The sequence below is a fragment of the Cotesia glomerata genome, linkage group LG8 (assembly GCF_020080835.1).
Source record: "Cotesia glomerata isolate CgM1 linkage group LG8, MPM_Cglom_v2.3, whole genome shotgun sequence".
In the NCBI taxonomy this organism is placed as follows: domain Eukaryota; kingdom Metazoa; phylum Arthropoda; class Insecta; order Hymenoptera; family Braconidae; genus Cotesia; species Cotesia glomerata.
In genome coordinates this window covers 9,999,429-10,015,412 of record NC_058165.1, presented here as the reverse complement: position 1 = coordinate 10,015,412, position 15,984 = coordinate 9,999,429, and the positions used below count along the sequence as shown (strand labels likewise).

General features: G+C 30.9%; 1 protein-coding gene and 1 long non-coding RNA gene across 3 annotated transcripts in view; one reads left to right on the top strand and one right to left on the bottom strand.

Moving 5' to 3' along the window:
• Positions 1-3,272: 3,272 nt before the first annotated feature.
• LOC123270430 (echinoderm microtubule-associated protein-like CG42247) overlaps positions 3,273-15,984 on the bottom strand; it is a 58,077-nt gene continuing 45,365 nt past the window's right edge. For both annotated transcript variants that reach the window (XM_044736461.1, XM_044736462.1), the window contains 8 exons: positions 9,582-9,677; positions 9,343-9,480; positions 8,862-9,122; positions 6,523-6,780; positions 6,288-6,450; positions 6,021-6,203; positions 5,091-5,186; positions 3,273-5,004 (listed from right to left, as the gene is read on the bottom strand). In XM_044736461.1, coding sequence (XP_044592396.1) covers positions 4,736-5,004; positions 5,091-5,186; positions 6,021-6,203; positions 6,288-6,450; positions 6,523-6,780; positions 8,862-9,122; positions 9,343-9,480; positions 9,582-9,677 — 1,464 coding nt within the window. In that variant the 3' untranslated portion in view covers positions 3,273-4,735. The remainder of the gene's footprint in view (positions 5,005-5,090; positions 5,187-6,020; positions 6,204-6,287; positions 6,451-6,522; positions 6,781-8,861; positions 9,123-9,342; positions 9,481-9,581; positions 9,678-15,984) is intronic.
• Positions 14,972-15,371, top strand: LOC123270431. Its single transcript, XR_006510602.1, has 2 exons — positions 14,972-15,188; positions 15,275-15,371. It is a non-coding gene; the product is annotated as an uncharacterized LOC123270431 (long non-coding RNA).

The window sequence follows — 15,984 nt, the reverse complement described above, 5'->3', positions numbered from 1 at the left end:
AGAAGTGGGGCTCGCATGTTTTTTGAGGATAAAAAATCGAAAAATTAATATTTTTCGGAATTTTTTTTTTCTTCAAATTGTTTATCTCCGCGGCGGATTTATGATAAAAATTTAACTTTAGCTCAAAATCATCCCTTAAGCTAAGGTAATTGCATTTGAAAAGTAAAAAATAAAAATTTTGACTTTTGATCAATAATTTGATGGTCAAACACTAAAATTTCGTTGAATTTGAACTTTGCATCTTGTTACGCATTAAAAACTAAACAATTAAAAAAAAATTTCCAAAAATATTAATTTCATTTTTTTTTAAATTATTCCATTTTCGATGAAATTTAAGAAAAAAAATAAATCATTTAGTTGAAAACAATTTTTCTTAGTGATTTCATAATTTGCAAAAACCTGAGTCCCACTTTTATATAATTACGGAAAATTTTTGAAAATTCTTTAAAGTATTGAAAAATTTTTAAAAATTCTTTAAAGCTCTTTAAAATTTAAGAAAATATTTTAAAATCTTATTTAAATTTTTTTACAGCTTTTTAAAATGTTTAAAAATTTTTGAAAATTCTTTAAACATTTTAAAAAGCCGAAAAGGTACATTTAGATTTTGTAAAAATTAATAAATAATTATTTCAATTTTTACGAAATATTTTTAACTTCCCGATTTTCGAAAATTTTCAATTTTCTTAGCGGGAAGTTAAAAAAAATTCTTTTGAATTTAATTAATTATAGTACGTAGCTTTACTAGTATAGTAGTAACGATGATTGACAACATTTCTAACTTGTCACCTATATTTCAATACAGTCAATAATTCATATTCAAACAAAATTAATTCACGTACTATCGTTCGTAGTAGCGTAATCGGTTAAGCATCGGCTTCGCGTCTGTAGGGTCGTGTGTTCGAATCTTTGTTAGAGGGCGTATTTAATTTATTTCTTCTGGCTAGGTAGGCGAGTGTTTAAGTTTAGACTAACGTATGTTATATCTGGTAAATTTCTGAGTCCAAAATGCACTTTGAACTAAAAACTATAAAAGTTCTCTTCTATTAATTTTTTATTCAAAATATTTTTATAGTTAATAACAAAATTGTGGATCATAGTGGATCATAGGGGCCTGGCGTGCGCAGAATAAATTTTGCATGCGTTATAGTAATCCTGTCGGACTTCTGGGCTCTAAGTAGGTTCTATGCACGTGTTAAATTAGGTCCGACTTTAGATACTAAAGTGGTAAAAACGGAAATTTGTACCACTTTGGGGTCTAAAGTTGGACTTAATTTAACATGAGAATAGATCCGACTTAGAGCCCAGAGGTCCGACTGGAGTCCTACCTTAGGAGGCTCTATTTGGGCTCTAAATTTCGACTCGGGGAGTTAATGGGGGCTTTCATTGATGCATTACCAAATTATAGGATGCTTGGGAGTATTTCTGATGTTGGTGAAGTTGACCCAGAAGTAGACCCAGAGCAATCCAACCTCGGTGGGAGCTCAAGTGCTGTATATTTACGTATCTTAGAGGCATTCTTCTCGATGAAGGCAATCGCATGTTGTTGCAATATAACTGACTTATAAAGCTGGCCTTTAGCGTGAATTTTGGATACATTTTCTTTAGTCAACTTAGTAATCAAAATGTATTCGCAAGTTGATATAACTCTTTCAATTTCATTCCTATGCGCAAACTCGAATAATTTTAAAGCGAGTTCAGCGTCTGTTTCAGCTTTATCCATTTTTCCCTTGTAGAAGAACAGAAGCAATTCATTTATTACATCAGGTTCAGTATCCGGAAATGTAATACTATTTTCATTGGACTCTTTCATGTCAGAAGTCAACTTTTTGTAGAAAACAGAACTTTGGGCAGCAATGATATTTTTATGAGCTATAAATTCAGTCTTCTCGACTTTAATCACTATGGGGCTAAATTCTTCATTGTTATGAAGAATTTTCAGTATAGTGCTCACATCTGGATAATACAAGTCTTCCACGAATCCGTTCCAAATTATTATACAAGTTATTGGCACTGTATATACGTGACTGCGCTTCGGTTGGGAACAAAAATTTGGAAAATCCTTATATTTACTACATCCGTCAAAATCAAAAGGAATATTCAAGTCTTCAAAATATAATATATCTTTCCAATCAACAACGCGCTTAGTTGAATTTAATCCATCGAACTCTATTTTTATTATTGAAACAGCTTTTCTAATATCGTTCTTTATTACTTTTACGGTAATGTTAGAGTGATAAATTATATCAGCAGAAATAAAAAATTTAACACCTGGAATTTCAGGTGACTCAAATTCTGGTGAATTCATCGATTTTCCCGTAGTGATATTTGTAAAAAGATGTTTAAATTTAAACGATACATTCTTTCCGTCTTTATTTTCCGTACTCATCTTAAACTTAAAAAAAAAAAAAATATTATTTAATTTTAATTATTTTTACCTAAATAGAAAAATGTAGCTTTTCCAAAACGGACAAAAATTTTTAATTTACCGACGGTGTTACTGGATTGAAAAATCACAACTTATTTCACATAAAATACCAAAATTTTATAAATTTTTTAAACCAACTCAACAGTTCTTTAACGCAGTTTACTTTGATACTGACGAGAGAATTAATGTTATCGCCGGACTCGCCAAGTTCTTACATCACTTCCAGACAACAACTTAAACGTGAAAAGAAAACGAAATCTTGAGTTTTTTTATTTATTTCATATGTATGGTATTCATATTCAGCACATAATGATTAAAATAATGTAAGCTAAGTAATTAAATTTTATTACCTATTTAGATATTTGATTACATTTTTGCAAAACGGGGTAAAACCAATATCTTCCCGATTTTCTTAGCGGGAAAAGTTCTTTTTTCATGTCACATAATGTGATCATTTATTTATTAAGTAAATTGATATGAAGATCTTTATACTGAGAAAAATTTTATTATGGAAGAAATGGGCATTGTGATAAGAAATTAAAAAATTGAAAATTTTCATCAATTTTATTTTTCAGCCGAAAAAATCAAAATTTTTCTTAGAGTAACTTTTTTTAACAAAGAAGTTATTACAAAAAAAAATTTAATTTTTTCAACGAAGAAATTAAATTTTTGAAAATTTTCAACAAATCAATTTCTTTTTACAATAATGCCTATTATTTCTAAAATAAATTTTGTTCCTTAGTGTACTTGATAACTAACCAAATTTTTAAGCAATGAATAAAAAAAAATAACTTTTAAGAAAGTAGAAAATAAATAAAATTTTAATAATCTTTTTTAAAGATATTCTTTATTAATCCGAAGCTCAAGGGTTAATTGTACATATAATTATAATCATCTTAATTTATGATAATTAATAATTGAGTATTTACTCGAAAAATTCCCTTGCGCTTCATCTAAACCTATTAATCTATTATAAATATACAATACATATTCGTTTAAATACAATATATATGTTTAAACATATATATGTCATGAACAATGTAGTGAACATTTTATCAATACCAAGTAAAATTAAAAATTATTATTATTATTAATATATTTTGCGTCGTCCAGCGACATTGTTTGCTATTTTACGTGCATTTTCTTTTATTTATTATTAAAATCCACCAATTCAAAGAACCGTAAAGATTTCTTTAAACTGCAGGATTAAATATCAAGATTGTTTTATATAATTATTTACAAGTGGGGTGTCCAATTATGATTGTAAAAATTTTTACAATTAAAACTATTCTCATAGTTATTTTTGACCTAGTCATTGTCTGCTTATTTGAAGCTTAATTAATCAAGTTTTTAAGAAAATATTAAGGATCGGTATGCGAAAATTCAGTAATAAATTAATAGATCACAAAAGTTTTGAATTTCTTGCTACAAATCTTTAAAAAAGAAAAAAAAATTAAGTCCCCACTTATAAATAATGATAAAAGTTAAATTGATTATAGTAATTGTGAAAAGTTATTTTTGAAATAATTAGAATCATGATGATGGGCAATTGTTATTGGCAATAATTTAATTTCCCTGCTAACTAAATAATTATTATTGAAATTGAATAATTAAATGAGTGCTAGGCGATTGAAGCTGATTTTTGCTATTGGATGAACAACTGATACAATTGAACTAGATTATTTATATGATTGAGACGCCCGCGTCTTTACGTATATATTTATATTTATTAATCGATTTATTATCGATTTAAAATTAATTTATTAATAAAATGACAATAGTTAAATACCTATGAGTATATTTAATTTAAAATAATATTCTGTGCGTTTGTGTTTGTTATGAACACACAAAAATAGTTAACGCTAGTTTTTTCTTAAACTATTAATTTTAATATAATAATTGTCAATTATTTTCTTGTAGAGAATTATATTTTCTACACAACACGTCGGTTACGTTATGAGCATAAAGTCAATAGTTTAGGAGTTTTAAGCGTTCGCGTCGATAAATATGACAACGTTTCATGTAAAATTTTTTTTGTTGTCATCGACATTAACATTTTTAATAAAATTAAGTGTTATTAACGTCGATGACGATCGACCAGTTGAGTACGGTTAGTAAAATTCTGTTATATGAAATAAAAAAACAATTTTTCTTTTGTATTTTAAAAATCAAAGTCACGGCAGTTACGATTGAATTTAAAAATTGATCTCCACTTACGGCCGGCGTTCGGAGTTCGTTTTCTATTAAAAGTTTGAAATTTATTAAAAATTTTTTTTATTTTTCTTGTCGTAGATTTACTTATTTGTTGACCTATTCGTCAACTAATTCCCAAAGCATGAGAGCTGCGTCAGTACCACCAACAGTTACAACATTCTGGTCATTGTACAAAAATCTAGCGCATGCGACAAGTGAACTGTAAACTTTTTCTTCTACATATTCCGCTTTCGCGCTAGTACAAGGAAATCTGAAGAGTCTCAAATAACCTTCAGCATCTCCACTTACTAACATATCGTGAGCTGCTGATCGGCTTGACGTTGTTATCACTGTTGTCAGTGGATAATATCGATTATTCCACATACCTTAAAAAAGTTTATCATGATTCAAAATTTTTTTATAAAATATTTTTAACAATGTGATTATGATTACAAAATAATTTTTAGCTTACCAGAAACCATGTAACCAACAGTACAATTGTGAGTGTGCCACTTTACATCCTTCATAACAATTGGACTTTTTTCTGACTGTAGAGCTTTAACATCCCCTAAAAAAAAAACGAAAAATTTTGGATGAACTTTGAAAAATAATTATGATTTAAATTTAGGTTAAAAATAATGTTTATTTTATTCAAATAAAAATATTTTTTTTTGTCCATTAAAAAAAAAAAAATTTGAGAAGAAATTAATAAATTATACAAAATTCATTTCAATAAATTTTTAAGTTGAGAAATTCTTGTCAACAATATTTTATCTTTTTATTCAGTGTAGAAACATTCAAGTAAATCAATCTAAAAATACTTTTCATATAAATCAGAGTCTTTAATTTTCATTTATGAAAATTCGATTTAAGTAAAATTCGAATGTACGTTTAAAATTATAGAACTCATCTATGCAGTAATAAGTTTGCTGAAGAAGCATATAGGTAAAAATTTTGGTAAAATTATTTACAATGTTGGGCCATGTTAAGTTTTTTTTTTTTTTTTTTTTTTTTTTTATCAAATTGATCGTTTTTTCATTTTAATTGTTTGTTTTTTTCTGTACTTAAAAAAAAAAAATATATCAAAAAAATCAAAAAAAGATAAAATAGAAATTTTATCCAAAAAAAAGGAAGCCAAAATTTTTTGCAACTTTTAAAAGCAAAAGGCTATCTAAGGCTAAATCTTTATTTTTTCCTTTCGCGACATTTTTCATCATAAATGCACCGTAAAAACACGCAGAATAGAAAAAATTAAAAAATGTTAATTTTTCACCTAGTTATGGCCCAAAATGAAGTTGATCCCACTTGTAAATAATTGCCAAAATTTTTCAAACAAAAAAGTTATTTAACAAAACTACAATAAAAAATGATAAAAAAATAAATTTAAAAATAATACACTTACAAAAAACTAAATCATAGTCTTGGGTTACTGTCTGTAAGAATCTACTATCTGAGCTCCAATCCAGTTGGACTAATGGCTGAGTTCCTCGAATTTTGTTGCTTTTTTTGTAAGAAAATCCATCGCGGGACACACGGAATAGATATACACTACCATTTTGTGATCCCATAGCAATAATTTCTCCAGCTAAGCATAAAGAAATAATTAATCATATCATGTTATAAAATTTAGTTGATTTGAGTACGAAGTACTCCATGCAAGCTATCTTACTTGGATTGTAGCCAATACACGATAAAGGAGATCCACAGACGCGAAGAGTTGCTACTGCCGCTCCGGTATCGGCTGCAAGAACAAGAAGATGACCTTCAGACGAACCAGCTGCCAAGGCTACACCAAATGGATGAAAAGCTATGCAAATGCACTCAAATCCAACCTAAATCAATAGATTAATATTGATCATTTAATTATTAAAATTACAAGGCAGGAATAATTTTAAAATTATTACTTGAGTTGTCCAAAGCAATTTGTGCCTTCTCCAAAGTGCGATATTTTTATCATGCCCTGCTGTAGCAAAAACTTCATCATCTGGATGAACAGCAAGTCCCCAAAGTTGTCTTCCGTGTCCAAATACAACTTGATTGAATCGCCGTTGTAAAGATCCTTCAAGGATATTGTTACGCGTTGTTCCGACGTATATGTTTCCATCATTTCTTCCAGGTCTCTGAGGGTATATACTTCGTACACCTCCTGATGATTCTGGTAGCTATAATCATTTAAAACCACGTAAGTATTTGATGATATTGGAGTTAGCAATCACTTGATCGTTTTCAATTTTTTTCAACAAACAAATTTGTTCCAAAAAATTATTTTTAAAAAGTTGCATTTTTTATTTTTTACAATTTTTACATGTCAATTTTTAAACTTCCCGCTAAGAAAATTGAAAATTTTCAAAAATCGGGAAGATTGTTTTTACCCTGTTTTTCGAAAATCGAGTTTTCATCAGATCTCAACGTTTTGAGGTCCTAGGAAGCTTCCCTGACTATTCCCGCGATGGTGTATGTATGTATGTATGGATGTTGTGTATGTATGTATGTGTGGATGTATATAAACCTCTCATAACTTTTGAACGGCTTGACCGATTTCATCGCGGTTGGCACCATTCGAAAGGGCTTGACTGAACTTAGATTTTGAATACAAATTGAACCCATTGGAACCGGTAGATTTTAAGAAATCTCAAAAAAACTATAAAAAAAAATTTTTCCAAATGTGGTTTTTTCGGAATAACTTTGAAACGGCTGTACCGAGTAATTCCGAAAACTAATCAGCTCTTAACATCGAAAAACCAAGTCGATCGCCAACAAGCCGGTCAAAATCGGTTGATTCGTTCGTGAGTTATCGTTGACGAAAGAAATCGAAAAAAGTGTTTTTTTCGAATTACACCGAAATTTCCGGTCTGATCAATTTGTGTTTGAAAGTATATCATAGAATTTGAAAAACTGCGTCGAATGCCGTCAACCGCGTGAAAATCGGTTGATTCATTCAAAAGTTATTGCGGTTTGAAAATTAAAAAAATAGTGTTTTATTAAACTACACGAAAATTATATTTATAAGCTCGAAGAGCTCAAAAACGTAATAAGTGCAATTTTGAGCGCGTAATTACGAAAGTAGCGGGAAGTTGCAGGGATGGCCTTCAGGGTCAACCGTTTTCCTAATTTTTTTGCCATAATTTATTTGTTACAATAACAAAACCTCGGGCATCATGGCGCGCAGTTCAGGGCTTTAAAATTTCTGCCCGTGTAGTGTATACTAGTTTTCTTGCTATCCGGTCGAAAGTACGCAAAAAATTGATGCCTGCCCTCGACATTTGCGGCACGAGCGAAGCGAGTGCTGCTGGTCGGGAGGGGGGGGGGGCGGCAGGCATCAAACACACCTGTCAATAAAGATATTAATTTATAATCCATCATATTACTACTTTCTTTTGAGAAAAGATCTTAATTTAATTTAATAAATTTAAAGTTATAAATATATTATAAATTAACTCTGATTTTAAGAATAGAAAAAAACAAAAATATGAAATAATAACTGTAAAATGCATAGAAAAAAAAATTAAGAAAAAAATCTGTTTGTGTATTTTTTTAAATAATTATTTGTTCAATAATGAATTTATTTATTTGAAAATATCTATCAGAATAAAAAATATTTCTCGTTTTTTTTTTTTTTGTAATTTAAATATTTAATAAGTTTCATTTCATTAAAATAAATATTTATTTTCTCTAATTAACTTAGTTTCAACCTAAAATCATCGACACATTACAAGACAGATACATTCATAACAATCACAAGTAAGGTTAAGCTTATAAACATAAGTAATAGAGTGAGCGCGACTACCGACTTGCGGACTTTCTGCCGCCTCGTGTCTCTCGTTGTCAGTGCATGAATACATTATTTCGGCTCCCCGTCGTAGGGCGCATGCGCGACTTGATCACGGCATAAAACTGAGGCTTTCTGCCGTGAAATCGCAGCGGGAACCCCGTACTTTCGACCGGCGGAGTAAGAAAAATGAAAATTATGTGGGCGACATCTAAAAATTTTAAGAATTTTTTTTTTTATTGAAAAAGTTATTACAAAAAAATAAAAAAAAATTTCATTTGTAAAAAACATGAAAAACTATAAGTGCAATTTTTAAAACTTTCTATCAATTTGTTGTATTTATCATAAATTAGATATATATAAATACATTAGAAATAAACTTTTTATTTTTTATTTTTTTTTTTGGTTCTGATTTAATTAATGAAAAAAAATTAAAAACGTCGGCTAACTTCAGTATTATGTGAAAAAAGGTACCTTTGTATCAGTAATTCGTTTGTAGTTTTGCAGAGAATCCCAAGCAGCTATTTTACGATCTTTTTCACCACCGGAAAGCAAAGTACCCTCGGAAAGCATCACCAAAGAACTGATGCCCTTGTTATGTGCTTCGAATTCCATTCGAACAAAATAAGCGCCATCGGCATCAACTGAATAAATTGTTATAAAACCGTCGCTGTCAGCTGTTACGACGTCGCCGTCTTGCTCAAATTGGATACTTGTAACGTGAGTTCTTGATGGCTGAACAAACATTTCTTGTTTATTTACCAGGATTAAAAATATATATATATATATATATATATATATATATATATATATATATATATATATATATATATATATATATATATATATATATATATATATATTTTGTACATAATCATTTGTACATAGGTCTGATATTTTGTTTTTTTCTTAGATTATTTAAAAAAATAGTTTTTTAAACTGACTAAATACTTACTGGTTTTATGATATCAGTTCTCTCGAAAAATCCGTCCTTACGGCGATTCCAAAATGTCAAGTGGCCTCGACCGTGAGTGATTAAAAGATTGTCATCTAAGGGATGGAATGCTGCACCTGTAAGATCTTCTTGTAAAGTCTGAAAGATTAAAATTAAAAATAATTATTTAATAGTCAGTGAAGAATTTAAGAATAAAATTTTAATAGTAGATTTAATGAAGGTAAAATTGTAATAATTACCGCAACTTTTCCAAGAAGATGACCCCATTGCCATTGCCAAACAGATAATATAGCTTCTCTTCCAGAATCGACGACAAGAACATAACTTCCTCCGTTCTGTTTATTTAATAATATATTGATTAGTAAGTTTTAAGTAATAAATTTAATTAAATAAAGTAAAAGACCCAGGTCAAGAAAAAATTGTGTTTTCATTATTTGATTTAATAAAAATTATAAATTGCCAAAAAAATTGTAGTGAGGAGAAGCAAGTAATTTTTTCAAAAAATTAAGCATTAAAAAAAATGTTAGTAAATTTTTATTATTAAAATCTAAAAATAGTCTAAGAAATAAACTTGCATAGTTTCCAGAATTAGGTCTCTTAGTTCTATTTAAAACCAAAATAACGGTAATTATTTACGAGTGGGGTCAACCCATGAAGGGCCATGTTAACAGGTGAGACCAGTGATTGCAGTTTCAATCGGTTTAGCGAAACGAATGGAAATTTTGAAAAAACGTTTTTAGAGATAATAGATAATTTAATAAACTATTTCACCACAAAGCGTTTTTTTCAAAAATTTCATTCGTTTCGTGAAACCAATCGAAACTGCAATTTCTCTGCTGTTAGGAGTGCGACAGAGATAGTTTCGTTGAACTCCGTGAGAGCAAAGCGAGAAAAAGATGGTCTCGCCTGTTAAATTTTTTTTTTTTTTAAATTAAATTGATCCATTTTTTTTTTAAATCAACTCTAATAAATTAATAAATATAATTTTTAAATTATAAATTTTAAGATAATCGATTTTTTGAGAACATTTTATTTTTTTTTTTTTAATTCAAATAAAATTGAAAGTGTCAAACAATTAGACCAGTGCCAATAACTAGGTCTTTTACCTTACTTTTCTCTTAGTTACACAGAAAAAAGTATAAACTGTAATAAATAAAAGTCGATTCATTATGAGTAATGATCAACTGCTAAAAATTACCATTTCAAAGAGTAAAATCGTGATTTTAACAATCAGTATGTAATATTTATCATTTAAATGCTACAATTTATTCTTTACATGGAAGAAAATACTATTTCAAACAGTAATATTCACAGTGTGAATGTCGAAAATATTAAAGTATAATAATTAATAATTTTGACTTTGATATTTGTCATTTCGTACCTAAAAAATAATCGCATTATATGTAAAAAGTATAAAATACAGTTGCTAAATTTCTAATACAAGCAACGTCAATATTTACAAAGTAAAATGGTAAATTTTAAACGCAACGCTAAAAATGAAAAGTATAATTATTGACTTTCTTGGACTGGTAAAATATATATTATATGAATAGAATTTTTACTGTTTCAAATGTTAAATTCTCCCAGTGTGAGACCCCCTTCTCCTCACAGTATGGATTATATATTAAAACGGCAATTTTTACTGTTTGAAACTGTAATTTTTGGCGCGTAACCGAGAGATCTGGGTTCGATTCCCAGTCTGGGCTGTCTGATTATTTTTTCAATTACGGAAAAATTCCCACTGAGTAGGTCCCCCCCTTTCCCCTATCCGTTCTTTCCCAACTCCCTTAAAATTTGCTTTAATATGGCTCTTTACCGTAAGATGGACGGTGGCGTTGTTTGCTCGGTGGGTCTTATATACGTGACTGAATAAAGTACTCAGTACTTGTCTCGGATAGCTTAACTGGTAGAGCCCTTGGCGCGTAACCGAGAGATCTGGGTTCGATTCCCAGTCTGGGCTGTCTGATTATTTTTTCAATTACGGAAAAATTCCCACTGAGTAGGTCCCCCCCTTTCCCCTATCCGTTCTTTCCCAACTCCCTTAAAAATTTGCTTTAATATGGCTCTCAGAAGATGAGAGACTCGTTATTTACTATTGGCTAGGTGCACGATGGTGCTGCTCTCATTTTTTATGCTTTTCCTATGTTAAATCAAACGGAGTAATTTAGTTCCAGTGGCCGCCATTAGCGTTAAATCATGCTCTCCCCATAAGATTTACACGTAAAAGTGGTAGTCAGCGCCAGCCCTCTCCACCATATACTTCGCACCCTGCCAATAGTGACAGCTATTAATCACGTATCTTCGATATTAAATTATAAATTGTGACTTTTACACTCTCTACATTAAGTTCTGTAATGTTTATATTTTTGCCACTCCGATGTCCGCTTTACTGTTTGAAACTATAAAAATTAACCAGAATCCGAGTGAATTTTACAATTTACTTTTTTTCGTGTAAATTCTAACAATTGATTATTATTTTTATTTGTATAGCCATTACTATTCAGAGTAATTAAAAAAATTTGAAAATAAAAAATATCTAACTACAACCAAACGAAAAAAAATCTATAAATAGAAACATTTACATTCTGATGTTATTAGAAATTTGAATAGTGCGCTACGCGCGAGCCTTAATTTTAACCAATAATGAATCATGGCCCGTTTTTTGCGAGTTTCGACCTATGATTAACTTCAAGACTTTCATGTATTTTATTTTCAAGCTGGATGGCAATGTAGCTCTTTCTTCCCTCAAAATAGGAACGAATATCGAACTTTCGGCATCAGTATGATGAAATTAGTATATTACACCACTAGGGCAGAAAGTTTGAGATTTCTGCACTCCGCGCCATGATGCCCGAGACGTAGCCGATACAACAAAACTTTATTCTCAATTTATACCTATATTCTATTTTTAAAATGATAATATAATCATGAATTTATAATTTGCAGCTGAATGTTGTCTACCTCAACAACCATGGGTTCCCACGGCTCCACTGGAACAATCACGACCTTCATGTGTTTTCACTGTAATGACCTACAACGTTTTGAGTAACTCTTACGCTACTCCAAAAATGTACGGTTATTGCCCGAAGGAGTACCTGGATTGACAAGTCCGAGGACAGAACGGGATGTCCGAAATCTGTCAATATAACAATGACATAATCTGCCTCCAGGAGGTCGAGATGGAGCAATACAGCGACTTTTTTCTTCCCAACCTCCAAAATATGGGGTACGAGGGAGTCTTTGCTCCAAAGTCACGAGCGTCGACGATGTCGGAGCCAAAGAGGAGACTCGTCGATGGATGTGCCACTTTTTGGAAGATTGATAAGTGAGTACTAAATTTTTAGAATTATTATCTAATGTTTAAATTAATTCAATATTTTCATTATCTAATATATTTTATCACTTTAGATTTTCCTTTGTCAGTTCGAAGCTTGTGGAATATCAAACTTTGGCTCTGCAGAGTCGTGCCGACTCTTCCGATATGTTGAATCGTGTCTGGAGTCGTGATAACATCGGGCTGTTGGCAGTGTTAAAAACCACTGCAGCCGCCTGGACTCACGGACCACCAGTTGATCAAAATCATGTTGAGCAGTTGGTCGTAGTGGCAAATACTCATTTACACTGGGACCCGAAATATCCGGATGTTAAAACCATCCAATCCATGATGTTGACCAGAGAGATCGTCTCCATGGTAGAGAGCGTGAGGAGCTCTTTCAGTGGAAGAACTCTTCAGTTCTCAGACATCAAAGTGCTGTTCTGCGGTGATTTCAATTCACTGATGGATTCTGGTAAGTCTCTAAGCTTGGCCAATTATTATTGATAGCAATTATTATGTTCAATTACTAACATTATATATGCTGATGATGGAGCGGCAGTAGCAAACACAGCGGAAGGATTGAAAGAGATGATAAGAGAAATTGAAAAATATGTGGACAAAAATAAACTAAAAGTAAATGCGGAGAAAACGAAGATTATGATTTTCAGAAACGGAGGAAAAAATATAGAGAAAAATTGGAAGTACAAAGAAGATAAACTAGAAGTGGTTAATGAATTTAAATACCTGGGATATAAATTTACTACAAAAAACAGTGCGGAGAAACATATGACGGAGATGAAGAACAAAGCAAACAGAGTAGCAAACGCAACTTGGGGATTAATAAAAAGAACGGAAAGAAATAACATGAGAGACCGAAGATACTTGTACAGTACATTAGTCAGAGCACGATGTATGTACGGAGTAGAGACCTGGGGATGTGAGAAAGTAAAAAAAATTGAAGTCCTGCAAAATAAACTGGACAGGGCAACTTTAGGAGTAGCAAGAAATACACCGAAATACATAATAAGAAGGGAAATAGGAGATGAAGAAATTAAATGGATAATAGTCGAAAGATTCTGGCGATATATTATGGAAATAACAAAAATGGAAGAGGAAAGATGGCCAAGGATATGTCTGAGAGAAGAGGTAAGAGGAGTTATAAATAAAAACCCGACGAAATGGGGCAAAAAAATGAAGGGTTTGGCAGAGGAAATGGAGTGCGAAGAAATAATAAAAATGATATACGACAGAAAGGAGACAGAAGAGATAGAAGAAAAAATCAAGACTGGACTAGAATGTTATAGAGCAAAGCTGAGAGAAGTAGAAGTAGAAAAAATCAACAAATCAAGATATAATGAATTGTACAAGGAAATTTTACTGGAAGAGGGAAGTGAATATTGGAATGAAAAAGAAATCAGCGGGGGAATGAAAGAAGTATGGGCAAGGTTCAGGTGCGGAAACCTGACAAGAGCAGGGAAAGCTGGTATGGAAGAATGGAAATGCAGAATGTGTAAAAAAGAAAATGAAACCATCGAGCATATAATGAGTTGTGAAGTGATGAAGGACAGTTTAAGCGCGGTAGTAAAAAACGAATTAGAGGGATGGATAGAAATGAGCGAGGGAGATAGTGTGAGGGAAAAAATAGTACGGGCACTGAAGGGAAAAATATGTAAAAAGCTATGTAGTGTAATAAGAGAGATGGAAAAGAAGCTAAAAGGAGGGGATGAGATCGGCGAGTGTGAGAGTCAGTTTGGAATATAAAAATAAAAGAGAGCAGTGGGGACAAATAGTGAAAGAAAGCAAAAAAAAAGGGGGGGGGGGGAATGATGCGTCTGTGATAACAAAAAGTGATAATCAAAATAATAAGAAATATATAAAAAAGTACAGCTAGAGCAATAATATAAAAATATTAGGGTATTAGGAAATTAACAAAAATGCTGGTCAGGCAGAAAAATCATTTTAAAAAATATGATTTGTTAACAAAGACTAATACCAAAGATGGAAATAGTAATAATAATAATAAAATAAAGTGGTCTTAAAGTTATAGCTTATAAGGAAAAATATGTTTAAGAATCAAAATATAAAATAATTTATATTCTAAAAATTATTTAATTTAACATTATTGTTAAGAACTTTGTAAAACACATAATTGTGATACAAATAAAACCCTTATCTATCTATCTACTAACATTAAATATTTTAATAGGGGTATTTCAGTTCCTGTCAATGGGTCAACTGCCGCTGAATCACTCTCTCCCTGAGTTCCAGGGTTTTGATTACATTCACGCGATCGTGACCATGATGGGTGGAGAATGTTGTTCCAAAATTATCCACCCGCTAAAGCTATCATCGGCCTGCAGTCCGCAAATAATGCCGTATACAAACTACACGTACGAATCCAAGGCGATGATCGACTACATATTTTATTCGTCCTCTAACATGATGTGCCTCGGAGTCTACGGCCCCATTCCGCAAGAATGGTTTGATATATTTAGTGTAGTGGGCTGTCCGCACCCTTTCGTTCCATCTGGTATGTATAATTCTGTTTCTTGATTTTTTAATTCAAATTTTGAAAGCCAAGAAATTTTTTGCTTATAATTTTTATTTTTCTTTTAGATCATTTTCCGGTGATAGCGGCTTTTCAAATGACTGCTTGAATAGATTTGATGTAAGAGTTACTCGGTTGACTTTATGGATGGGATAGTCAAGTACGGTGGAAAATTGACTGTGATTGTACAAAAATATTAATTTAATAAAATTATTACTCGTTATTATTTAATTTTTTTAATGTAAATTAAAAATTATGAAATATCAATTAAATATAAAACGTTATAACAAAAATATTATAAAATTGTTGATACAAGCGGGTGAAAACCGGCTTTTTTTTTTTTTTTTATCGTTGCGCGCACACCCAGTCCTACTACGTGTATCATTACATTCAATCATCTGATGCAAAAAAAAAACAGTTTGAATAAAACACTATTTTTTGAGTTTTCAAACCGCAATAACTTTTAGAGAATGAAACGATTTTAACGCGGTTGGCAGCATTCGACGCAGTTTTTTAAGCCTCATAAAGAATCGTTAAGTTTCAGTTGATCGAACTAGGAATTTCAAAGTAATTCCGAAAAAAAACCCTTTTTACGTTTTTCTTTCAACAAACGATAACTCGGTAACATGTATATCCATGCGATATTATGTTTCTATTATTATAGTTTAATTCTATGCATAATTTGACTATTTATTACCTGTACTTAACTATTTATAGTAAATTTAAATTTCTTAGAATATTTTCAGACGGGGTCCAGGAGCGAAGCCCCTGTGGGGGT